This window comes from Mycteria americana, chromosome 1 (assembly GCF_035582795.1).
Source record: "Mycteria americana isolate JAX WOST 10 ecotype Jacksonville Zoo and Gardens chromosome 1, USCA_MyAme_1.0, whole genome shotgun sequence".
In the NCBI taxonomy this organism is placed as follows: Eukaryota; Metazoa; Chordata; class Aves; order Ciconiiformes; family Ciconiidae; genus Mycteria; species Mycteria americana.
In genome coordinates this window covers 81,021,408-81,047,230 of record NC_134365.1, presented here as the reverse complement: position 1 = coordinate 81,047,230, position 25,823 = coordinate 81,021,408, and the positions used below count along the sequence as shown (strand labels likewise).

General features: G+C 45.1%; 2 protein-coding genes and 1 long non-coding RNA gene across 7 annotated transcripts in view; 1 reads left to right on the top strand and 2 right to left on the bottom strand.

Annotated features, from left to right (window-relative positions):
- DUSP16 (dual specificity phosphatase 16) overlaps window positions 1–5,049 on the top strand; it is a 41,024-nt gene extending 35,975 nt beyond the window's left edge. For all 5 annotated transcript variants that reach the window (XM_075507947.1, XM_075507938.1, XM_075507918.1 and 2 more), the window contains one exon: window positions 1,622–5,049. In XM_075507947.1, coding sequence (XP_075364062.1) covers window positions 1,622–2,798 — 1,177 coding nt within the window. In that variant the 3' untranslated portion in view covers window positions 2,799–5,049. The remainder of the gene's footprint in view (window positions 1–1,621) is intronic.
- Window positions 5,050–9,716: 4,667 nt separating this feature from the next.
- The window catches only part of BORCS5 (BLOC-1 related complex subunit 5), a 77,851-nt gene continuing 61,744 nt past the window's right edge, over window positions 9,717–25,823 (bottom strand). The window contains exon 4 of the mRNA XM_075507981.1: window positions 9,717–13,925. Within this exon, the coding sequence (XP_075364096.1) occupies window positions 13,695–13,925 (231 nt within the window). The 3' untranslated portion in view covers window positions 9,717–13,694. The remainder of the gene's footprint in view (window positions 13,926–25,823) is intronic.
- LOC142412553 (uncharacterized) lies at window positions 16,703–18,679 on the bottom strand. Its single transcript, XR_012776513.1, has 3 exons — window positions 18,440–18,679; window positions 17,893–18,054; window positions 16,703–16,938 (listed from the first exon to the last, which is right to left on the bottom strand). It is a non-coding gene; the product is annotated as an uncharacterized LOC142412553 (long non-coding RNA).

Here is a 25,823-nt window from a genome sequence, read left to right as displayed (position 1 = left end):
AAGTACAACTAGCTTTGACTGGAAAAAGAATGAATGAAGACTGTTTGAATTCTTGTGAGCGAATTGCTTACACTGGAATAAAAGCCCCCAAATTCAGTGCTAGGAGATCGACCTAAAGGATCTCTTCTGAGGTGACTTACTAGTTTTCTCCATTTGCCAGTGTTGGCACTTCATGGTGGAAGTTTCCACTATCACTTCACGCAATCTGATCTTCCAGGTCATCATGTCAGCTTGACTATTCCTACTATTGTTTGTTGTTTGGCAACTTAAAAAAAAAATATAAATACAAGTTTTGGTTGGTATTTTTCATATGCTTGCTTGCATTTGTGCTAGTGTATACATCTATGCACAAGTACACCTTCGAATTTTTTTCATGCTGTTTTTAATGACTGCACACTCACCTTCTGTGCACATCCCCAGAGATATTTTTTTTGCTTTTAATAATATTTAATTTTCCCAGTGATATGTTATATGTGTGTTTGTACTAGATTTAGCTCTTCAAGGTTTCTTCCCTTTTTAATTCCCCTGTCATCTGGTACCTTCATAGTTCCAGGAATGCTTTTTGAAAAAAAAAAAAAAAAAAGAGAGGAGGAAGGATTTGGGCAGCTTTCTGTTTTACAGCCTGTAAAAAGCAAAGACTACTTACTTAGCTATGTGGCAAATCAGACAGGTAGGAAGTACTGCTTTTGTATTTAACTTTGAAGTATATGACATCTAATACTTAAGTCTTTCATACATTTAGAGTCCTAGTTCAGGAAAACATTTTAAGTATGCATTGCACCTTGTCCATATTCAACTGAGTATGTAAGTGCATGCTTAGATTGGCACGTGTATGCGAGTCAGGCTGCTTCCTACAGGATTTGACAATAGGTTAACTCTTCCAGTGATTTGGTAATACTGTTGCCCTTTAATGCTGAACACCTACAGAGCTGGAGAGAACGTTTTTGTTTTAATGCTGCATTTGCTCCTTTCTGTTTTTCTCTTTGACGATCATATCAGTGGCCAATACCAGTGTATGGTAGAAATCGCTGGCGTTTGCTGTATAAGGTCAGCATATATCAGAGCTCTTTGTCTTGCCTGACAAAGATAAGCAGGGTAGGAAGCGCTCACTGCAGTCCACAACAGCATGAGAGAGGTGAAAGGACCATGGGGTTTCATCCCTTTGAATGGTGGGGAAGGTGGTCTGCTTTCTGAAGTGCAGGGGAGGCTGAGGTCTCTTGGCTAGAGCTCTGATGCTGTTCATGCAGAACTTGAGGACCTCTTAACTCTGGTCAGAAACCAAGGTAGCAGAGATCCCACAGGTGAAGTAAAATAAGGAAAGCGATTCCCACAAACCTTGTTGTGGACATCATAAAGAGGTAAAAAGAATGCTTCCTTTTACCTTTTTTAGCCACCTTTAAGTAAGCTACAGAGAGAACTGAGAGCATCCAGCACTATCTTGCTTAAAAGCTGCCTTTCTTTTTTCCATCCGTGTTTCCTGTGCTTGACTGAATCTCAGCCCAGGCATCCTGACAAGTTAAGATCAGGCTGTTAGCGTTCACAACAATTGCACTATGGTTATCTCGGGTCTGAGCAGCAGGTCCTTAAATTAATTCTTGTTTTGTTTGTCCCCTCTTTCCAGATTTGTGAAAGAAAAAAGGCCAACCATTTCTCCCAACTTCAACTTTCTGGGCCAGCTTTTGGACTTTGAGAAAAAGATCAAGAACCAGAGCGGTCAGCCTGGACATATTAGTAAGCTGAAACTTCTGCATTTGGAAAAAAGCAGCGAGCACGTGCTGGTCCCAGAAGGTGGGCAGAGCAGCCTCTCTGCTAACCAGCTCTGCATTACCGCTACCTCCGAGATCGTGGAACAGAAGCGGACGGACTGTGGCAGTGCACCACGCGGGCACTTGTCCCCTCTGGAAGATGGCCCACTGGTACAGGGCATAAACGGACTGCACGTCTCCCTAGATAAGGTGGAGGACAGCAACCGGCTGAAGCGCTCCTTTTCTTTGGATATCAAGTCGGTATCCTACTCGGCAAGTAGCAACTGTGTGACTGCATCGGTTCAGGGCTTTGCCTCCTCCGAAGACACCCTGGAATACTACAAACACGCGACTGCTTTAGAGGGCAGCAGCAAGTTGTGTCAGTTCTCCCCTGTCCAGGAGGTCTCGGAGCAGACCCCAGAAACCAGCCCTGACAAAGAGGAAGCAAACCCTCCCAAGAAACCCCAGAACACCTGGCAGCTGGATAGCCAGAGCAAACGGCAACACCTGGGGAGAGCCAGCAGCAGTGCCACCACTCAGCGGTCGCTCCTGTACCCCCTCCACCGGAGCGGGAGCATGGAAGACAACTACCGAACGAACTTCTTGTTTGGTCTCTCCACCAGCCAGCAGCATTTGGCAAAGTCTGCTGCTGGGCTGGGTCTCAAAGGCTGGCACTCGGACATCTTGGCTCCTCAGACATCGGCTACGTCCCTTACCAACAGCTGGTATTTTGCAACTGAGTCCTCGCATTTCTACTCTGCCTCCGCCATCTATGGGAACAGCACTGCTTACTCTGCCTACAGCTGCAGTCAGCTGCCCACGGGCTGTGACCAGGCCTGTGCTGTGCGCAGGAGACCAAAGCAGGGTGATCGAGGTGACTCCCGGCGGAGCTGGCATGAGGAAAGCTCTTTTGAAAAGCAGTTTAAGCGCAGAAGCTGCCAGATGGAGTTTGGGGAGAGCATCATGGCAGACAACAGATCCAGAGAAGAACTGGGGAAAGTAGGTAGTCAGTCGAGCTTTTCAGGCAGCATGGAAATCATTGAAGTGTCTTGAGGGGCAGCAGGCTTGTGTGACTGTATCGGAGTTGCTTCCCCCTCCAGGCTGCTCCCGCAGCATTTGAGAGGTCCCTGTAAATCTGAAAAGAACAAACTTTGTGCAAAAAGGTGGGGGGGAGGGAAGAAATGCGAGGCTTCAGTGTGAACGCAGTGACTAGATTAATATGGCAAAGAAGTAACAAGTGAGCATCTGCCTGAGGAGACCAAGCGTACCGCTGGGTTTTTCTCCTCCCCTTTCCTGGAGAAGGGCAGAACATTTCAAAGATCTTTCCCTGACAGAGGAAGCAATTATATGCAATGGATTGCATATCCTTTCAGTGGTTTTTAAAAAGGAAGCTCTCTCTGTATCAAACCCTTTCTCTGGTTCCACTGAAACATGCTCCTACCTATCAAAGCTAGTTTTGTTCTCCCCTCCTCATGCCCCACGTCTTCACCAGTGCACCTTAGCCCTGACACTGAGCCAACCTCTGGAGGGACACCTTTTTCCTGTAAGAAAGGAGACTGGGAGCGATTCCAAAGGATGTAGGGACTGGTTACAGCAAGGCTGGTCTGAACACACAGTTCAGGCAAATGTAAATACTGGTGTAACTATTGTTCTAATGGATAGGCTTTAGGTGATTCGCTAGAGAGCTGCTTCAGACAAAAAAAAAAACCCAGTACCTCAAAAATATAAAACATAAACTAGGGCTTTATGGCTGCCAGATGCTGGTAGTCAGTTCATAAACAATGTGAACAAGTAACGACTAGCCACATTTGATTTTTTTTTTTTTTAAAGCTGTCTACGCACAAGTGTTTCAGTTGGCTCAGCAGCAATTCTTAAAAAAAATGAACAAACCATACTTACGACTGTTTCCCCCAGTCTTTTGAAACATAAAATAAGCAGTATTTGTATTTTTTATATTAGGCTGGCTTCTGGGAGAGGGGTAGCTGCTTTGGCTTCTAAGCTATAATGGAGTGGTTAATACTTAGGGTTACGTGCGAGAGAAGTGGCTGGTACAATACCATGACATCCTGTTCTTGCCAATTGACAGTTCAGTAGATGGCTCTTGAAGGCTTTTATTTTGTTTTTTAAAGCTAAAAAATGGGCTTTTGTCCTTAACTGAGCAGCACCATTAAGGAACTGTTCTTCATATATGGTTCCAGTCACCTGTGGGGTAGGGGCAATTCAGGTGGCTGGGTTTTTTCCATCCCAACATCCTTTACTCAAACTGTGGGGACTTGGAGGTAGAAGCTTTGCATTAGGTTTGCTGAATTCATCTGAGAAAGAGAAGTCTGGCCGGCTGTCCAAGGAAAACAGAAGGGGACCTCCAGCACCCCATCTCATAGTGTGGTGTGAGAGAAAGGGGGTTTGAGAAGAGACAGCTTTAATGGGAAGCCTGCTCACCTCCTGCACTCGCAGCTCCAAAGGAACTTGATCCTGGCCGTTGTCCTCTGTCCCAGCATAGGGTCTTAGTTTCCCAGCGTGCTGATGCATGATTTGGCTGCAGATGCTTCTAGCTGTGCTGCTGCTGGCCGGTACCGCATCCTCACCCTTGCCACCCCAGGGAACACGCCAGCTCAAGGAGTTGTCACTTCCCTGCTGGCAGCGGGGTGTTTGATGGGAGATTAGGCACAGCCCTTCTTGTGTTGTTTTTGACAGCGAACCAGCTGCTTCCCCTCCAGCTCACCATTCTTGTGGTACCTTGGCTGCTGCTGCTCAAATTGTTTTGTGTGCACGTGTTGCTGCAAGAGGTTTACAATCAGCGAGGAGTGGTACCAGAGGCGCAGCGTAAAACTTCATCCTTCCTGCTTCGATGGCAGCTGCACACGTGTTATCTCGGTCGTCCCCAGCACCCCTCAGAACATGTGTATCGGGGGGGGGGGGGGGGGGGGGGGACGGACTATATTGTTTTGTCCCATTTCAGTGCAGGCAGCTGAAAATTGTAAATCACGTAGCAAATACTTCCCCCTGGCCAACAGCTTTAAAAAAAAATTTGTCAGCAGCAAACTGAAGCCCTAATTCAAGTCAGCAGCTTGGGTTGTTTGTTTGTTTGGTTTTTTTTTTTACTGTAAGTTTAGCTAGTTTGTGACTCAAATCTCAGGTTTTACTATATTGAAAAGTGGAGAAGATTTTGTCATTGTTTTGTTTTGTGGCTAGGATGTGACTCTAATTTCCTACAGCAGACTGCTGAAAATAGCACTGAAAGCTACAGCATTGATTAACTTGATCCTAAAAAGTGCAAAAGACACAGAGAGAGAGGAAGCACCAGGAGTAACTCAACCCAGAGGCTGTGTTTGTATGAGATGCTGGAAGAAGGGGTAGTCTGGGCAAGGGATAGGTTGACACCACACTGGAAAGCATGTCAGGTCTTGGCTATTCATTAAACATACTGCCACTTGTCTCTGTTTACATATCAAGTGAAAGCAATTACATTACAACTATTTTCAGCATATCTGCACACTCTGTGTGTGTATATATGTATGTAAATGGTTTAGCAGTGCTCCTCTCAGCCAGATTTCAGTAAATCTGTCTTTGATTTAAATCAGTTAATGGGGGTTAACACAAATCAATCCCTAGAGGCAGAAACAGAATCTTCCTGTCTTTTGTGCTCCTTCACATGTGGGTTCTCCCCTTCTCTCTATACATACAAATATGTATGTTTGGGTTTCATTTGGTTAATCGCCTTCTGAGGAACTGAAATCTGGTCTTCTGTCTCCTCATGATTTCCAATACGCTATAGTCACTGAATGAAGCAAAGCTGTAGGCTCAGTATTTTTAGGGGACAGGTTCCTGAAGGAGGAAGCCTTAACCCCAAGTCCTGTGCAGGGTGGTGCCCTGTCTCCTATCTGAACTAGTGTCCTGTACCTGAACAATGCTGGAAATGGTTTTTTAGAAGCTTGGAAAGCAAAGTGGAGGATGCGAGGGGGGAAATGTGTAATGTTCAATATGAATATAATGTTCTTTGGTGTATGGCAGGCTGTTTAAATGGTTCAGAGAGATGTGAGTTTCTCATCTTGTGTCATGAGCATTACCTGTATGTTATGATGAAATAAAATCAGAAATGGTACCTGTTTATATAGAACGGCTGAGGAAGGAGCCTGTGTGCCTCTGGCTGTGGAGCGTGTGTTACCTGCCTGCAGTATGACCTGCTCCCCAGCACTAGCAGGGGGCTTGTCCTTATCCTATGTATCTTTCGCAGATGCCTGCCTGTTAATGAATAAGACAGACTAAGTAGCTTTGGACCCATCGTCACAAGCAGCGGTGATTTTACAGCACTGGTAACAGTTTCAGCCTCTTACCTGTTCCTGTTTACCCACCTCTTCTGCTCCCTTGAACAGTAGCAGTGGCACTTCTCTGCATTGCTGTCTTGCAACATCTAATGCGGTTGCGAGTAAAATGTTCCCAAGGCAGCTGTGCTAGTCTTGCTGAAGCAAGTATTTCAAATTGATTAAGTTACCTAGGATGAACCCCATGGATTTTTCTTGCCTCCCATACTTCTTCTTTGAAGAAGAATGTAATTACTTGTTTAAATATTTGTTTTAACTGATTCTGCCAGTCCTGAAGCATTCTGATTGCTGAGGGAGGGGCATGCCCCTCATTGCTCCTTCAGAGCATAGTTTATACAAATGTTGTATATATTAAAATTAAATCCTGCAGTAGAATATGGCTACTAAGGATATATCCTTAGATGGCGAAGCTCAGGCCTACAGGTTTGTGTAAGGGCATCTTCAAACTCAGGTCCAGTAATAAAAGCATCTTTTTAAAAGATAATTTTAACACATAACCCCAGAAGGGGAAATGCAGAATCTTTGGCCTCTCTGGAAGATACCATACCATCAGCCACAGCACAAGCCACACTCTGCATGGGCTTCTATGCTTACTTCTACAAACAAGATGTACCACCTAGTACATAGAAAGCTTGCATCCACTGCACAGTAAAACAAGAACCATGCACAGTACTAGACCTAAATGGCATCAGCATGTTAGGTTCATTTGACAATCTTCTAAGATTTACCTGCTCTAGCTTCCCTCACCCTACTCCAGAGTCCACTTCTGATCTCAGTATGAACTGCTTCTTCCCTTTAAGGTCTGTTTTTTGAAGCATGCACTTCAGCTTTCACCTGTCCTCCTCTTGCCTGCTTTGCAGGACTTGCTCTGCTCTTGTTCCTCCATCCCTCCACTCTTGCCCCTGCCAGTAGACAGCTCTGTGAAAAGACAGTCTAACTCACATCTCCAGTCAAAACCTGAGAGGCAACTGAACTGTGTCTCTCATGTCATCAACATTTCATTTTCATTTCATTGACTGGCATTACTGGGAAGGGGTCCCTGAGGTCTTGATGTAAGCATCACTGTGACATTCCTAGAGTGAAGTGGACTGAAAACAGGGCAAACCTCCCCCCAGCATGGATCAGGTAGCCCTGCTTCTTTTTGAGGGGGTTGGGGGGGCAGAGATTGGAGGAAGAGAGCAGAAATGTGATAATTATGTGAGCTGCTCTTTTTAGTAACTACACCCACTCATCCCCTAGCTGCTCCTTACGCTTTGACTCGCAGCACAAGTTTTAAATTGATTTCTACCAGAAAGTGGTGGTATCAAAAGCCCAGAACAGTGGCCTGGTGGTTCCCCTGGGGACAGCACTGGAGTCCTAATAAGGCTGTTACTGCCCCTTTTTAAATCTGAAATTACTGAGACTGAGCCAAACTCACCTACCTAGACATTTTAATTAGATAGCCATACCCTGACTAAACACCTACCTAGCCTGTATTTGTTCTTAAAGTTTCTGGGATCAAAGTAGAGTTATTCTAGTACTTTTAGACATTATAGCTTTACAATACAATACCACTGTTATACTATATGCACAAAACTACAATTGGGAATTCAAGTAGAAGAACAGCGTTCATAATATATCACCTTAGGCTGGCAACTGGCCTTTCCCTTTGAACTGTGCCTCCAGAGAACTTCTTGGCCCTTGGGCCCAAATGGTTGCTCTGAGGTAAACGGAAGTGTTTCTGCTGTGAAGCCTTCAGCTAATTCTGCACTTGGAGAATATTAATGAGAGCCACTATAAATAGAAAAGCCACCTTCTAGCCTTCTGCAACACCCACCCCTCTGGGAAGGGGCTGCTTTCCTAGCATACAAAATGCTGTAAAAGAGACATTTAGGCAACTGCCCTGCTGGAAGGGAATGCTTACTTTGAGGCGTGGATTTCAGCCCCTGTTTACAGGGACCCTCACCAAGCACCACTGCTGTACAAAGCCAAAGCATGACATAGTACAGGCAACTATGAGGCTGGGCCATCAGATCACTGAACAAAAAAACCCTATACATTTACATCTCTCTTTGTTCAGCATCCCATGGGCAGTGGGTGAGAATCCATCACCGCTTTGCTTTCCCAATGCCAGGAGAACAGTGTTCTCCTGCAGGTACTTTCACTTATTCTCCTCTAAACCACACTGATTTTCTAAGTTTATTAGAATAACTTGTTTCCTGCAGGAAACAGCTCCATCACGGGGTGTTCTCAAAGCTGGGTTTCCCTCAGCAAGTAGCAGTCGGCTCTTACAGCAACTGCCCCTTGCTTTTTTAAAAAAAAATGTTGCTATCCACTGGCAGAAAGCTGGTTGCTTGGCCTTTAACAACCCCTGTGACATTCCATTGAGCCTCCAGTATTGCTGTGCTTCTCCATAGTTCGGCCTGCATCAGAATTAAGAGAACAGAATCAAATGCTTCATTTGAACGCTACGCTGGTAACACCCCCAGCAAGGTATTGACAAAATCTACAGCCATCCTCATTTATTTTTGTGGTCATGGTACGGTCTTACAGTAGCCCATCATATTTCATTACCTCCCCAGTTTCTCTATGAGGTCTGTTAAAATACAAAGCTTTTAAAATCACAAAAGGGTTATTTTAGGCAGCTGACATTAAGAATTGCCCTTTGAATGCGCCTCTCCTCTCTCCCCCTCGCCTTAGGACTAGCTCTATAATGGCGTAGGTTTGCCGAGCACACCCCTGACCACCTCAGACCTGCCTTGGCTTTGGGGACCACTGGGTGAGCTGTTCTTTCTGTGTCAACTTGCTATCCTGTGCAGGCTCACGTTATGAAGAAGTTAAAACCTACCTGTGGCAGCTGAAAGCAAGCCAACGACCCGCAGAGAAGTACCACAGACCAGCTGAATAAGAGGCTGAAGTTTGGCTAAAAGTACAAACCAACCCATTCAGTGATGTGCAAAGAAGCAGTAGGAGGAGCCAACCTGCCCAAGGCTGCCCAGCTCTAGTTCCTTCTGTGATCTGGCAAAGAACTGATGCAAAGCATCTGTCAGGACATGGTCTCTTTTTGACAGGCTAAGTGGGGGGGGGTGGGGGTAAGAAATGAGAAATACTTCGCTGCTCTTGTTTAGTCTTCCCGCTGAATCTTAGGAAAGCTGTTGGGTGCACACAAGGTGCAAGTGCCCTAACAAAACAGGCAGAGCGCATCTCACACCACGAGTGCTTTGCACAGGGAAGCTACAGTCTTACGCAAGTGTCTGAGTCCATCAATCCCAGACCCTCTTCTTTATCTCCAAGAGGCTACCAGCACAGAAAAGGTAGGCAGCCAGCTGAACTACAGTCCCACCCCACTGCTGGCAAGTCACAAGCATCACTGCGCACATCATTTATTTAAACTGGTCATCAGTGCCAACCTGAATTGAGATAGCATCCCAAAAACCCAACATTTATTTTCATTCCGGGACACGTTTCCTTACAGTCCCAGGGCAGAGGCAGCCCCACGGCAGCTGCAACTGGCCATCTCCATGGCACGAAGGTGGGTTCTGCGTACAAAGCAGTAAAGCTAAGATACGACCTCCCACGCTAAAGTGTGTGTGCTGTCCATAGACAGGGCATAAGTGGTGCACTCTAAATGAAGAATAAGCAAGGCAATCAGAGAAACAACACACTTGGAAAAGAGCGATACCAAACGTTTTAATGCTGGAGCCATGGGACACGTAGCACGTAGGCAGCTGAAAGCAGAGCAAGTCTGCAAACAGGATAATAACCCATAAACCAAGGAGCACTCAGCCACAAGGCTGGTAATCAAAATACACTCTGGCAGCTCGGGAACAGGAGGGACATTACAATAGTACCTCAGGAAACCACTGGCACACAGTCTGATAGAGAAGGGCTGGCTCATGCAATGAGTGGGCCTGTGAAAACATGTATTTCTACTCTGTGTAAAAGCTTAGAGAAGGGGAAAATACACTTTAAATATTTAAATATATTTAAATATATTTAATTTAAAATACATATATTTAAAAAAAACCCAACAACAACTCTTTTCTGTCCCCTTCACCAGATCTTCACAGAAATTGTCCTGCAGATAGGTTGGCACTTTAGCACCCTGTCAATGCATTAAATTACAAAAACAACGGAAACAACAAAGCAAACCTCTTCTGCACGTGTAGCACACTGACCAGTGCGGGATGCAACAAGCACCAGCGGCAGCACAAAGGCAGGGTCACAACAGCAGAGTCAGGGGAAGAACCAGAGCAGCTCAGGCCAGCAGGAAACTGCAGACCCAGAGACTCACCCTGTTCTCCAGCTTTTCAGAAGACTGCATATCAAGAAGCTTAGCCTGCACCCCAGACCACACACCACCTCAGAAAGCAGAAAAGGGCAGAAATGTTTGTTTTCAGTAGAGCACGCCAGATTATTCTCTGTTCATAGCACTAACTTTGTGGTAGAAGTAACAGCTAGTACATTCGTGAGAGGTACCTGAGGCCTTCTCTAACAGCGTTTGGCTTGGAAAATAAAATTCATAAGCAGAAAGGTAATTCCAGTCACGTCTCAAATCTGCTAAACAGCGTGAAAGGGAATGAAGCAACAGTCTCACCTTGAGCATCGCTTGCATCTGAGATGAAGCTGAAAGCAGCACGCAGAGCAAAGCAGATGAGGAGCAGCCAAGCAAGAAACAGGAGCTCGAGAAGACATGGCAGGAAATGTCTTTCCCTCAGTGAGAGGTCCAAAGACTTACAGTTAATGAAGCCAGTGACAATGTTTTAAATAAAACTGTAAACCACTGTTTAAGAACAGTTAGGGGGTGCACACTATCTTACAGTACCCATACAAGACACTATCACCTGTGGACTGAAGGTAATGCCCTGCGTGCTTTGGAAGAGGTTGGCCTTCACGTTTTGGCTCCAATTTCTTTATAGTTAAGCTATTAACGTTTTTCACAGCTTCCCTTGCTGCTCAGAAAGCTCTAGCTGGGAGGCCCAGCAGCACAACCACAAGCTTAAAGGCCAGTGTTCATAAGAACAAGCATTTTCTCCCATTATCAGCCCAATGTCTATGTGTTTTATAGCAAATAAGGAAGGAACTGATTTGCAGTTTGCCCTCGCTCCTGCAGCTTTCAGATAGGAATACTATTCACTTGCCCTCATTAGCACTGCAAGGAGCAATGCTTTGATCTGATACTTAATAGCATGAGGCCAAATGTCTAGAAGCTTTACAGGAGAGAGCATCTGCAGCCTAGCCCCTGCCTCAAGATCCAATATCAGGATCTTCCCACTGGTATAGGCTTCCAGCACGCGAGGGTGTGGGATATCCATGATCCCGTCTGGCAGGCGGTTGAATGTCACACATTCTAAACTTCCAGACAGCATCATCTGGACGAGGAGGACAAAAACGCCTGCAGCCGCTATTTAAAGCTGCTGAATATTCTGGCGTGTCTGATGGCGGGAGGCAGAGACATATTCAGTGATGGACAATGAGGACCCTCATGGGCATAGCCATGACAAGCAGGTTTTCGTGGGTTGATAAGTCTCATGTAAGCTTTTAACAAACCAAGTGTAAAATACTGCAGGATGCATGAGCAAGGATGGAAGCCTGATGTTATATCCCGTGCAACAGAGAGCATACACCTATGTATATACAACTATGTAACAACTCTGGGCTGGAAGCAGTAGACAACCAGGCCCACTCTGCTGCCTTTACTAGAAAATCTGCCGAGTTCCTTGCCATCTCTCAAACAGTCAATCGCTCTTCCCAGGGCATCATTCCAGGGGGCTTCATTTCTATGGGACTCTGCTTTCAGACAGTGTTCAGCGGGCCCTGGGGCCCAATCACCACTATGGTTCAGATACACATCTAAGTTGGCTGCAGTATGCATCACAAAATTCACTCTAGGCTACGCGGCCTTTGGGAATGCAACAAGAGAATGGCCTGTTGCTTCCTGCCACCAGGCAGCAATTAATACCGTCAAAACCCTACCATGCTCTTACACCCAAATGCTTAGAGACCATCTTTTGCTGATTAAGTACTCTTAAGAGTACTCCAAGTACTTTAAGTACTTACTAAGAGGTATCGAAGCAAGTCACCTTTGGCAAGTCACCTAGCCTTGTGCTGTACTGGAAGATGGGTTGTCACACTGACTCTCTCAAAGACAGCTGTCCTCCCCACTGTAATTGCACTCCTGACGTGCCACAACCCTTGGGGTTCATGGGCTCACTTCAGCCTCCTCGCCAGCAACAGCATCCTGGGATTAACATAAACACACACAAACCTACCCTTGACCCAACAAACTCCTCGCTTCTGGTTTCACGCCCTTTCTGCTGCAGACAAGAGCTGCCATGCAATGGTGACGCAGGCTGTTAAACCTTTTTTCTAGATTCGTAAATGTTTTTACAGCAGCATGTAGAATATCCTCCCGTTCTATAAGGGGAGAAGCAGAAGTTCGGAGAGGTGCTGCAAATCGCCTGCAGCCAGCAGACCAGTGGCAGACTTGGCAACCAACCCATCTCCTCTGGGCCAGCCCAGCACCCAGGCAGCATGGACACGCTGTTTGCCTTCCAGCAGGGCCCTCGGCTTGGGAGAAGGCAAGAACATCCTGTTGCCTTTGGAGCAGTTCGCTGAGCGCGGTCCCAAAGGGCCGTGTGGTTTCAGTCATAAAACACTGCGCTCAGGCAAGCTCTCGGCATGACGGCAGCTAAGCCAAGGAGAAGACCTAAAGGACTTCTCCTGTCTCCCCCCTCCAACTCCATACACCCGACGGCAAAGAAACAACTGCTTCCCTCTGGCAGAAAAAGACAGCACCAAGATAACTGGAGTGTCCCAAGAAAAATTAAAAAAGACACCTTGTGTCCAACTATGGGATGCAAAGTGAGCAGGTCGATGCCAGTGCCTGTCAGAATCACTGTACAAGGTGAGGGACACGAAATGCCACCAGCTGGGGCATGGGGACGTTGCCAGGGCAAGGGGGAGAGGAACAGTAAGGCTTGCTTAACATTAACAGACATACGTATCTGGAACAGTTATTCCTTTACAGCCTCATAAATTAGTGGGCCCATAAAAATAGGAGCCTTGAGGAGGACATGCCAAAACCCTGCCATGCAAACCATGTTAATTATGATAATAGGCAGATTTTAATAAGCCAGTTCCTGGCTCCTGCACTTTCACCTATAAAACACACATATTGCCAAGGCCAGGGGATCTCAGAAATACCTGCCAGCCATCTAATCGTCTAAACCACAGTGGCACAAAAACCATGTTAGAGGGTTTGTCACACCCCATATCCCTTTGAATTTTTCTAGTTTAAAAAAAAAAATCAGATGAAAGAAAACTCCTCCTCTGTAAACCCCAATCTAGTCACAGCAGTGAAACGAATGTCTCGGCACAGGCGGTGGTAGTTGTGAAGGAGACAGGAGGGCAAGAGGAGGGAGATGAAAGAACAGTAAATCATCTTCTCCAGACGACGGGACCGGGGAGCTCCTGGATTCCTGGCTGCACAGTTCTGGCAGCTGACGCTGCTCTTCCTCTGATGCCCTGGCAGAGAGTCAGGCAGCACTGCTGTCCGCTTCAAACATCTGCCAGCCCAGCCCATTGGAAGCGTGTCTGTGCTAACGCTGGAGCGTGGAAGGTGAGGAGGGGGAGGCTGCTGGATCAGCTAGGACTTTAGCTCCCGGTCGGGTTTCATGCTGAAGGGCTCCAGCCTCTCACTCTCCGGCAGCATGCTGTTCAGCCGCTCCATCAGCGGGATCGTCTGGTCAATGCCCATCTGTATACGGCGGAGGATGGCAGACATCTCATTGACCTTCTGGATCTGCTCCGCATACTTGGCATACTTCTTCTGGCGCTCCTGCATGAAGCTATAAAGAGTTTCCACAGAGAGGTCCATCTGTTTAAAAACAACAAGCAGAGCGAGGTGCATTAGGCCAACTGTTACCACAGGCCTTTCAGCACATTGTCTTTCCTATTAAGCAACCAAGAAGCATGTTAGATGCCCCACTGGAGCTACCAGCCAGGTACAAAGGAGCTCCTCTGTTGGGGCATGACAAGTTTGTCATGAAACGGAATGATTCATAGCTGTATACCAGGGAGGACATATGACCACCTCAGTTCTACACCAAACGTTGAGTATTTGATCAGAAAATTCTTTATTTATAGGGTTGAAAGCCAACAGGCACTGCCAGGGATTTCCTAATAAACTAGGTGCATATCCTCTAAGTTATCCAAACCCAGGGAACTCATGGCCTCTGCCTATACCTGTAGTATATTTTCAGTGGAGATTGTTCATTTGCAAGCGTTAGGCTTTACCATAGTTGCCAGTGCTAATCTCGTCAGCTTAGCCAGGTTACTCTGTGATTAAGCCACTGCTGCTATTACCATCATCATCTGGAAAACTCCCGCCTTTGGGAGAGAACCACAATGGATTGCTAGTGTCCCCAGTTTCCCCGAATCCTAAAAATAAATGTGTTATGAGTGACCCCAGGAGAGACATTAAGTGAATCAGCCATGCAATTAAACACAGTAAGTACCCAAACATGGCTGTAGCATGATGACAATGACAGGAACTGCAGTGCTATTCCTGCCATTGAGTGACAAAGGTAGCCTTTATAATTCACAGCCCAACTTTCTCTTCAGCCAGACTTGTAAACTCCAGGCGGGATTCAGCCACTAGCTGCTAGTACCATATACACATGAGCCAAGTCAGATGGTTTAAGCTGTTTTACACATTGTAAGACGTACCATATATTCAGAGAGCTTGGCAATAGATCTGCTCCAACCCCTCAAATGCACACCTGAAGCTCGGTTGCTTTGGCTTGCTGTAGCTGTGCTCGACAATCCCAGTTGCTCCACTATGATGGCTCTTCAAACTGGTATGTCTGAGCGGTTGGAACGCATCCTGCAACCATGCTCTGTCATGGTAGAAAGCCGACCCCTCGCTTGGGACTCGGCGCATGCCCACAGTGGCTGCCAAGTGAAGGGCAGGAGCGGACACATGCTGACCAGTTTGAGCCCACTGCCTCCCCTTATCACTGTTTTTCTGAACACCTCCCATCTAACCCCCAGAGGAAGGAGGTCACCACTCACGATGAAGCGGCCTCAGGGAATCACTGCTGAGGACTCCTGGTCTACCAGGAGTCCCCAGTTCAAACAACATCCCTCACTTCAACTGTGTGACAGAGTCAACCCATTCGGTGGAGGACAGCGACCGTACCTGTCATCAGGGACAACACAAATTTATCTGTGCGCTGCTAAAAAACAAGCCATGCTGACCAGATCTGACTTACATAGTACTTAATGGGCAAGTGTAATCCTGACCCAGCATGCAGTGGTGCGGGGCTGCAGGGGAGAGCCTGCAGCAAGGGGAGGACTGGGTGGAAGCAGTGCAAAGCTGGAAGAGGGATCCCCCACCGAGGAGGGAAGTCCCACCCAACCGAGCACTGCTGTCCTGCTGGCAGCAGTGTTTGACACTGGGGGAAAAAACTAGGGGAGCTGTGTTTGCTGACAAATGTCCCTTTCAAGCCCTGGGGAAGGGGTCAAGACAAAAACAGGCGGCAAGAAAATATTGTGTTGAGAAACCTAAGTTACAAACAGCATTGAAAACAAACACACAAGTTTCCGCTGAACTGTCATGGGGATTAGGAAGCATTTTTTTCTTCCCCTATCACCTCCATCAGAGCTGGATACAGTACCAATTAACCTTTTATTTCGTCTGTACTTTCTAGTGCTCTCAGGCCGAATTCTTCCTCTTTGCCTCTGTGCTTTCCTGTGAATTCCTCCCTCCACGCTTTCATGCACAGGACAAAATAAAAACCAGCAGAGCAGGAAACTCCAAATAGAGTGGAAACAATTTAAGCCTACACAGGGGTTTCTATTAAAACCCCAGCTTAATAATTTAGTAGCTTGGCGCTAGCTCTGTAAATTGGAGTGTGTAAAAAGCAGACCACCACCAGGTCTGCACGGGATGGAAGTAAATTCAATCCAGCACCTAAAAACGTCCTACCTAATGAGAGACAGTGGCGTGGAGTGGCAGCCAGTTGGAAACCTGCCAAAAGCCAGCAGGCCTCATTAAACTGAGCAGCGTGGGGACCCAGGCAGAAACCTCCTCTGGTGTTGAAGTTCTCCTCCACAGGCAAGTTCTCCACACGGCCTCACAGCACTGTGCAAGAGGCAAAGCGTGCATCTACCAAGCTCTGAAACAAAACACCCAGAGGGCCCCTTTTCTCTCCATTCCAATAATTTTCATCTGTTGACTTTTAGGCTCCTTGTGTAAATACCAGCATGTCCACTTACTGGAGGGGAACATGGGGAGAAGCTCAAGCTGACCTGCAAAAGGAAGAAGAAATGCGGAGTGGCCTTCCAAGCGCTCTGCTACTTTTGGACACATTCACAATGGCTACAAAAAAAAGCTGCCTCACAAAAAAGAGAAAGGGTGGAAGTGAGCATTTCCTATGGTTTCCCTACACCTAGCGTTCAAGTTTGTCTGCTGCGGAAGGCCATGGCAGCTGCACAGCCAGCAACATGATGAGGGGGACTGAAGCTGAGTAATTATGAGTAAAGGCCAATTTTTGCTCAGACTGAACCTGGTCTTTTTAACTAGGAAAAAAAAAAACCAAACCAAAAAAAACCCAAAAAAAACCCCAAAACAACCCTACGTGTTAACTCCTGTACATAAATGCCAATGCCTCTTTGCAGCTTTCCTTGAAGCGGGCCTAAATACACACTTACATCCTTCCTGCCTCCTCCCCGCTCCAAGCGAGCTCCTCCAGTGCCAGACCTTGTGCTTTTACCTCTCCTGGCACGCAGTCCCGTTCCTCTGGTGCTCAGACTGGGCCTTCAGTTGCAGGACTCAGAGGGTCAGCCCTATTTACCCACCACAGAGACTAAAACTGTCCTTTGGGAATCTGCAATGAACAGGGAATGCACATAAGAATCCACTTAATTCCCATCTATTTAATTCCATACAGTAGCAATAAAAAGCATCTGGAAAAAAAGAGAGCTTAAGCAAGTCTGCTCCCTTGCCTACAGCCAAGGCATGCTTTTCAAGACACCCTTGAGGGTCAGATGAGTGAATTTGCCTTCTCTGAGCAACTCCCATCAACTCCCACCTCCCATACACAAGGCCCTGCCACAGTCTCTTCTGAAAAACACTCAGGTCTCAGCCTTCTTGCCCATCCCTGGCTGAGAAGCTCTCTGGGAAGCCCAGCAAGAGGCCTCAGAGCCAGCAGCTCTTCCACTGCCCTACAACCATCTGCAAGTGTTTATTTAAGCCATTGTTTCTTCTCTGCTTGCTTCGAGCTTCCTACTACACCAGGCCACCACAGTTGCAGAGAACTCCCCTGTCGGCAGGTCACCACCCATAAGCCTTGACAGATGTGGAGCCGCGCTGTCACCAGCCCCTCAATGGCTTCACCATTGAGGCTTCACCATCACCAATTTCTTCTTCAAACATCACCACTGAGTAAGCTATCATCATCCCCAACTTACAGGTACAGAAGTGTTTAGAGAGTCACAAGACTGGACCTGAAGCCTGTTAAGAAGCAAGAGAACACAAGCCGAGGGCAGAGCCCAGCACGCAAGGTCCCAGTCCCAATTCTCGTCAAAGCAAGAGGTTCTTCCCAGCTTGGTCTTGAGGAAGAAAAGATGTGTTTTCAATGACGGGGTGAGAGCTCCCAATGCACATTTTATTTCTTTCAAAAAATAATTCCTCCTGTTAAAGCAGCAAACCTGCGGCTGGATATGCCCAGAGTAGAAGACAGGACTTTTTTCCCCTTCCTACATCATAAAGGATAGAAGAGTTTTTTCAGTTTTTCTTTTAGGAGTATATTATCATAAAAATGGACAAGCCTAAAACTCACCTTCCAGCATGACGTACTTTTTTTGTACAGCCAGGGACATTCTGAATTTGGGTCTGTTTCTATTTCAAAGCTCATGACTCCTCCATGGATCAGTAACAGCAGGACACTAATTTATGCCTCAGCTTCACATTTTAAACAAGAAATGACATCTACTGGGCTTTTCTTTCCTCAAATGAAAACAGATTCATAATTACTTCCAACAACAGTGCAAGATGGATATTCCCCCACTTAAAAGGGCCCCAGCACAGCCCCTCCTGCTACACCATTCACATTGTCAACCAGTAAGGGCTCGCAGACTCTCCTCTGCATTACACAGGCCCATTTATAACAACACACTGATTAAACACAAAAACAATTGAGGGGACTTTCAGACATCTTGCACACCACAGATTCTTGCATTCATTTTAGAATTCCTGGCCCACACTGCCAAGCAGAATAAAGACATTAATTTAGCCCACAAAAAGACTGAGGTCAGCACTGGACACTGCCCAATTCTTTTCAAGAGACCACACTGAAAACAAACCAGTGCCCTATATATACCTCTTACCTGGCATGGTCTTATAGCACCTCTGTCATGGGCATGTAAGCGTCCTGAGCTCTTGGAAACAGAGGTCATATCTTGTTAGTTCAAGGACTGAGACTGAAAATTACAACTAGACAGATTTCCCCTGGTTGCAGAACATACAAATGCAATCAGAAGTTCATTAAACTTGGAATCAAATTTCTAGAGAGGCACTGCTGACATTCGTAACAAAACAAATACATCTCATAAGAGGATGCTCTGTCATTCCCAGCTTCTCCACTCCCTCCTTAAAATGCCAATAAGGCAAGAAGACGTTTTGCTCCCCCGCACACCCCCCCCGTCCCCAGCAACAGCCTTCAAGAGCTCAGCTAGACATCCATTTGTCCTGCGTTCCTCTGCCCTAACGATTTGCTGTTAGCTCCCATCCCGTATGGCTGCCACTCAAAAAACCACAGCAATTTGAGCGCAATCCTTATTCCAGAAAGTTCGCTTGCTAGAACAGCGCTCCAAGCACAAGCGGCCTTTGCCTTCACACTGTCAGGTGCCTAGCTGGGGTTAAACGAACTCCTTCCTGAAGCTGCACAAAAACCACATCAGAAAGTGACAGGCGGGAACATGACTGCATGGAATATTAGTCACGATGTGCTGGTGTGAAAATACTTTTCAATCAACACACTTAAAACTGAAGACAGCTCCTCTCTCTGTACTGCTTGAAAACAAATGTGCTCAATGAATGGGATTTTTTTTCTCTTCCCCTCTCTCTTTGATAATGTCACGCAAAGTTAGCACAATAGATCGTGATGACTTCCTGATGATGGGAACATCCTCTGTTTCTCCCACTCATCCCACACACTGCTAAGTGATAAACTAACTGGGTAGCATCTTTGCCAGGCTAGAAAATGGAGACACTCAGCCAAGGATCCCACGTCCTTCTCTTCAGCATTGGTCATGAGTACAGTTCTCATGAGTACCCTTTCTCTGTGCCACTGTCAGGTAAACAATTATAAGTTGTGTTCAAGTTTTGCTTATCACATCCAAGACCTAATCCCATGCCAAAATGTTCCTTTTGCTCCTTCTGTAATTTGTCATTGCTGTAAACAATTGCCAAGGAGTTATTCAGTCTAAGCATTGCACAGATCACAGTCAAGTTAGAGAACAGAGAGTAACCATTTTAACTGGCTCTAACACTGAGTTTTAGTAATATTAACAGGTACATCAGGGCCCTTACTTACTTCAAAAGATCTACAGCTAAATCCATACCTGGTCCCTTAGTGCTACAGTAGATATACAATAGTGTAAGATAGTCTGCTGCTCCTGAAACATCATATTCAACTATTTTGGGAGGCCTTGGGTTGCACAAAAGAATTCAGAATTCAAAAGAATCAGAAGGTTCGTTCCTGAAATTAGCTTTCCCACCTTCCTGCATATTGTGTTATTGGACAGGATATGTTTGTCGCTACCCCGCGGTCTGACCTCCGCAGCCCACGTCTCCCTCAGCTCCGACTCAAGCCTTCCCTGCTTGAGAGCTACCAGCATCCCTCTGCCAACTGGCAGTCCCCCAAGCTTAAGTTATGACTGCTATCACTAACCGTTGCTAAAAAAAAAAAGAGTCCTAAAGCTACGATTAAAACAATACCTACCTCTCACCCAGCACTAATGAACAAGTAGACTTCCAAGCGCTTGAAATAGCAGGGCCCCAGTTCACAGAGGTGGGAGAAGACTGAGAGCAAAGCCTGACAAGCAGCAGCCATCTGGAATCTGGTGCTGTAGATGCTACAGCCAGCTCTCCAGCTTGGATACATCTCATATCGCAGTCCTTGTTCTACTTGACTTTCTTTACGTACATTTCCCTCAACACCACAGTGACTTATCATCCTTCTCTCTCAAAACAGCTAAACCATAACATAAGCAAGTTAAACTCAGGGCATAGTTTCACATTACACAAAATCCAATGCAACCTCAGGCTGCAAAGCAGCAGTCCCACCCCTCATCTTCAAATTAGCTGTATGATCATGGGATCAGTTCTGCACGTAAGTTGGGGGGGGGGGGGGGGGGGGGGGGGGGGGCGGAACAAAACAAGCTTGGTCTTCCCAGGATCTCTTTTCTTCAGTGGTTTGGTCTCCTGTCCCATCATGCTTGCATGGCCCTTCAGCATGACAGTCACAGAAGCGGCAGAACCACCACGTGAAGAGGAGCACCATCTCTCCCACTGCACATGTTTCTGGATCCTAACTCAGTGTTTGCTGTTGCTGTGTCAGACTTTTAAATACACAACAAGATTCTTGGAGGGGTGGGGAATCTGATTTTGTCAGTAAGTTTTCTGAAATGTCACCAAGAAAAGGTTATAGTAATTTCTAGCTCATTGACTTTAACTAGTAAGAACACTTTTTTAGAGCTTTCAATTGCTGCTTTCATAGAACAATCTACATACCATCTAAAAAGTCATCTCTCAAATTTATCAAGACTAAAAAATGTTATGTTACATCCAAAGCCTTATAAATGTTTCCATACCTTTCCTAAATGAAGACGTTTCCTAAATGAAGAAAAATAAATAAAAAACCCCACCCAGACAATAGATAAGATAAATGAACCTGTGTGTACAATGTCCTCACAAAACCTCTCTTTTGGGAAGTACAACTCCACAGAAACGAATCAGAAACTCCTAGCCTGTCTTTAATTAGCTGTTCCTAGAGAAAGAAAAATCTGTATCTGTTACAGAGTGATCTGTTGCTTAAATGATAACTTGCACAATGCTATTTCAGACTACCTAATAATTCTGCTACAAAACACAGCCTTCAGTTCCCTCATTTCCTGATTTTACACTGCTGCCATATTACTCATTCAGAACACTCCTATATCCAGCCAGAGCTTGAATAGTATAGGACACCAGCACTTGCAAATCTTATTTACCCTTAGGGTTTGAAGTTCTGTACTTTTAACGTGTCAGAATGACTAGCTTTAAGTAAGCTGGTTTTCCTATCAAGAATAAGCTTCGATTTGAAAAGAGATGACCACTATCATTAATGAGATGTTTCTCAGAAAACACCACCGTTCTCATTTCAGGTGAAAAGGTGCTATCTAAAATAGTCATCATCATTACATTTGCAAGTCATCTGATCTAATGATATTATTCTCAGCTTCACACTTGGGACCTGATAGCTGTAGGTCTTCTTTTCCAGATGTCCTACAGAAGGTCTTTCAAAATTTCTAAGTAATTGCCATACTTAGAGTTAGACACACGAGAAGAAAGCATTTTCCAGAAGAGAACACTGCTTAAGAAGAAAAAACTCTTAAATCTGTTCTCAGAGAATGCAAAGAAGCTGAGTTTTAACCATTTCCTACAGTTTGTGAAGTGGTAAAAGATTTATCCAGGACTCCCTCTTTTTCTTGTCTGGGGAACTGCAGACAAAGATGGGTTCAAGCACCATGCCACACTCACACAGCCAGTCCAACACATCTGGTTGCATCAGACCTACCTCTCATGTGCTGTGCAGATGGCCTGTATACATGCAAGAAGGCTGAAGCATGAAATGTGCAGGGGCACAAGCCAAGCAGTCAGGAATCGGGGACTTCTGGACATCTGACAGCCCAGATGAAGCCTTTGCTCTTTCCCCAACAGCCACAGTTCTCGTACGAAATGTCCAAATCAACAACTTCTCACCAGGGAAACTGAAAGTTATGCCAGCTCTAACAATGTTAGCCATTGATAATGTGAAAAATTTTTGAAAGCTCTTTTTGAAGCTCTACATCAGCTCTTTCATGTTCAAACAGAACATGAAATGAGCCAAGTACCTCCCAGTGACAATGAGATGGGGAGGATGTACTCTTTCATTCCCAGAAGAGCTACTTTCAAGACTGATTCCACCATACTTACACAGTGCTGAAGCTCAAATGTCCCAGCACTTTTCTGGAGGTCACAACATCTGATAGTAAGTCTTTGGCTTCAGGAAAGCCTCAAGGAAATCTTGAACACTGCACATCATTTCCATAGCAAGCTCTTCTGACGCTACAGACTGTTGTTCAAAATATGATAACAAGAGTACATACCACCACCAGCAATCAACGATTCAGACGAAAGTTCAATGGTAACTCTAATCCACTCTGAGCATCCATTTTTATTGTATTGAGCCACAGTGGCCTCAAGTTTCACAAAAGGCTGAGTATTTCTCTCTCCTTGTTTATGTCTACACATGGATCTCTAGAACAAATTGATCAAAAGCAAGAAGGCGTTTGAAAATTTACACTATGACCTGGCAGGAGAACTTACAATTGAAAAGTAAGTAGTTCACCTTCAGTTCCCATGTAGCTTAGGTCAGACATAAGCAAGAATTAAATTCTATGGACTGGATTAAGCAAAAGGAAAGGCTATGACCCAAGAATCCTTTCTGACCTTAAAAATTCTTATAAATTCCTTGCCATATACTGCTGTTATGTCGATTTGTTTTACAACAACTACCTGAGCACCTTTTTCAGCTGAAATTCATCTGATTTGGGATTTTATCTTTTAGATAATTTGCCAGTCCCAGCAATTGCTCTTCAAATACATCACTTCCTCTTCTGGTTAAAAAAAAAAAAAAAAAAATCATCTTATTTCTTGCCCACTACATCACAGTTTGGCACAGTTCATACACTTGGTAGAATACACAGGGTATTCTACTATACTATAAATCAGCATTTTATCCAGGCTTACAGAGGTAGATGACACATCCAGTCAGGAACAACTAGTAAGTGATATGTTTCGTACCTCCAGAGCAGTGTTGAAATAATGGCTAATAGTGTTGTCATACAGAAACATTCATGCCCCAATGGCACAGAAACATTAAGGAAACCCTACCTTTCATAAAAAGCAAGATGGACAGATTACTTGCACTAAGGCTTTGTAATACTTTCAACATGAAGTCATCTCTGCAGATCACATCTGATTGTTATCAGAATGCTAATTATAGGGCTGCTAACACAAGGTCAACCCTGCTCCCCCAGCCTACCACATAGCATCTTTAAGTCATCAGTGCAACTCCAAATATTTGCAAATAATAAAATAATACTGGCTAACCTATCTAAAATGAATGTCAAACAGCTTTTAGCTAACATTCCTGACACCACCCCCCTCCCCCCCCATTCTCACTTAGGGGTAAAGTTGACACCTTGAAAATATCAATTCAACATTGAAACAGGAGGTAATCGTTAAGAACGAAAGCCTGTAAAGTGACTTTTCCTGTATTGACACAATCCAGCAGGGAGGGAGAAGACCATTTTCAACCTACATTAACCCCAGACTTATTTAGAAAGAGAAATCTTCGTTTTCAGTCTTCATTTGAGTAAGCCAAACAAGTAAAGCTTTTCCAGTTTCCTTCCAGAGGTTCTCCACTCCCCTGGCATCCTTATAGCCCTTCTGTTGTACTATGAACTCGCCTTCCTTGAGCATAGTGAGAGCTGCACATGGTGTGTCAGACGAGATCGTCTCACAGCCTTGTGCAATACAATCAGTATGTTCCTATTTCTCATGGGAGTACCTTGCATGATACAGCCCAGGCTGATACTTGCTTTCTTTGCATCTCAGATCTGTTTCATGCACAAATTCAATATCAAGTCTGCTAGCTCCAGAATGGACTTCAATACTTCTTATTCCTATTTGAAGATCGACAATGCTTTGGGATGAGGTAGGTGTTTTGTTTGTTTGTTGTTGTTGTTTGGGGTTTTTTCCACCTGGGGAAACAAGGCTAGAATAAGAAACCCAATTTCCTAGTTTAAACAGGCTGTGAGAAGAAACTGAATTCTGTTCCTTCTGGTACCTGATAATCATAAACTCCATGCACTAATCCTGATGAAAGCGTTAATATGAAGCTTAGCATACTAGACTTCCGATCTTCAGTGCCAGTCTCTTAAGCACCTAAGTTCTATAATAATACAAACTTTTCTGACTGCTAGATGCTTGTTTAACTTTAATTTTCTACTCTTTCTTGGCAATTTGGTAGTGGAAAGGTTTCCAGTTTAGACCTTTTCTCAAAAGGCCATAAGAAACCAAAGCACAAGAGAAGGGAACATGCTGGAACTGATTTCACACATATATTCTAGGAGGGAGGGACTGGTTTTTATAACACCAAATGAAGCAGTGCATGTTAACGCAACAGATGTCAAGCTGTCACAAGTGCAAACAATCTTTCCTCTTCCTTAATAACTGCTAGATCACTTCATAAAGTTCATGTACAACAGAGCACTGGCCATCTGCCTCAGGCATACACAGAAAGACATTCATTCTATGTATTAAAGTAACAATTGTGAAATTTTTCAAAAGCAGTTTCCCATTTTGATGCTGGCTGGTTAAGACATCACCCCACCACTTGAGAATTCAAGCTACTTATACATCAGGCTGGAGAAAAACAAGCAAGATCAACTAGAGGACATGAAGGTAGTTTCCAGCTTAACAACCCTGTGCATTTATTTCTGCATGATGGTGCCTGTTGAGTTAAGATTCCAGTCTTTATAAATAACTCTTCATCAGAGAAGAGAGGAGAAATAAAGAGCCTGATAGATTGCCACAGTCCTCATCAATCTCATAATTCCATGATGCTAAAGACTATATTTAAGGCAGTGATTTTTTCACAGAACACTATGTTCCCTAGCTTTTCTAGCTAGGCATGGCAGCGCGGCATTAAATCCCTTGAAAATACAAGTGGCGATTCAACCCAGGTTCCTACCCATCTCAGAAATACTGCATCCCAAGGAATTCTCAGGCTTCTTTCCCTGCATTTGGGGCATTGCTAATTTAAGTCTGTGAATCAAAAGGCTCAATTTTGCTTGCAAGTTAACGCGGCCTCATCTAGAAAGTCTTTATATGCTGTGTCAAATCTAAACACATCTCCATTTTCACTTTTGCCAGGCTTTGTTTAACAGGCTTACTTTTGATCCTCTGAGCCCTTCACTTTAACGGGATGAAAGGTAACTTAGTGGTCTGATCCATACAAGCACATGGACCTTGAAGCAAAGGCCTGAAGTTGAAGAAGCACTTTGGACTTGGTGAGGCCATTTGTATTTTGCTGACCTAATTCAGTTTAGTCAGAACGTGCGTCATTCTCAGGGCATGTCTGCTGAAAACAGGTTTCACAAACAGTTTTGGAAAGTCAGCTCTGACACCACCTACAAGGAAACCGTAACTAACAGGAATGGCAACAAACACCTCACTCAGCAGAGTACTAAAACAAATAAAACCAAAGACCAAACAAAAAACACAAAACTTCCCCTTCATTTGAGTCCATTCTCTGAAGGGACACTGGTCAACTGTGACTGGAGCACAGGATGAATCCCAGGCACTCCAAATCTTTCTGCTCAGTGAGGGATGGGGCTAAGAAGAGTGACCCTGGTACATCACCCAGTACAAACTATGAGTGCTTGCAGCAGGTACGCACCC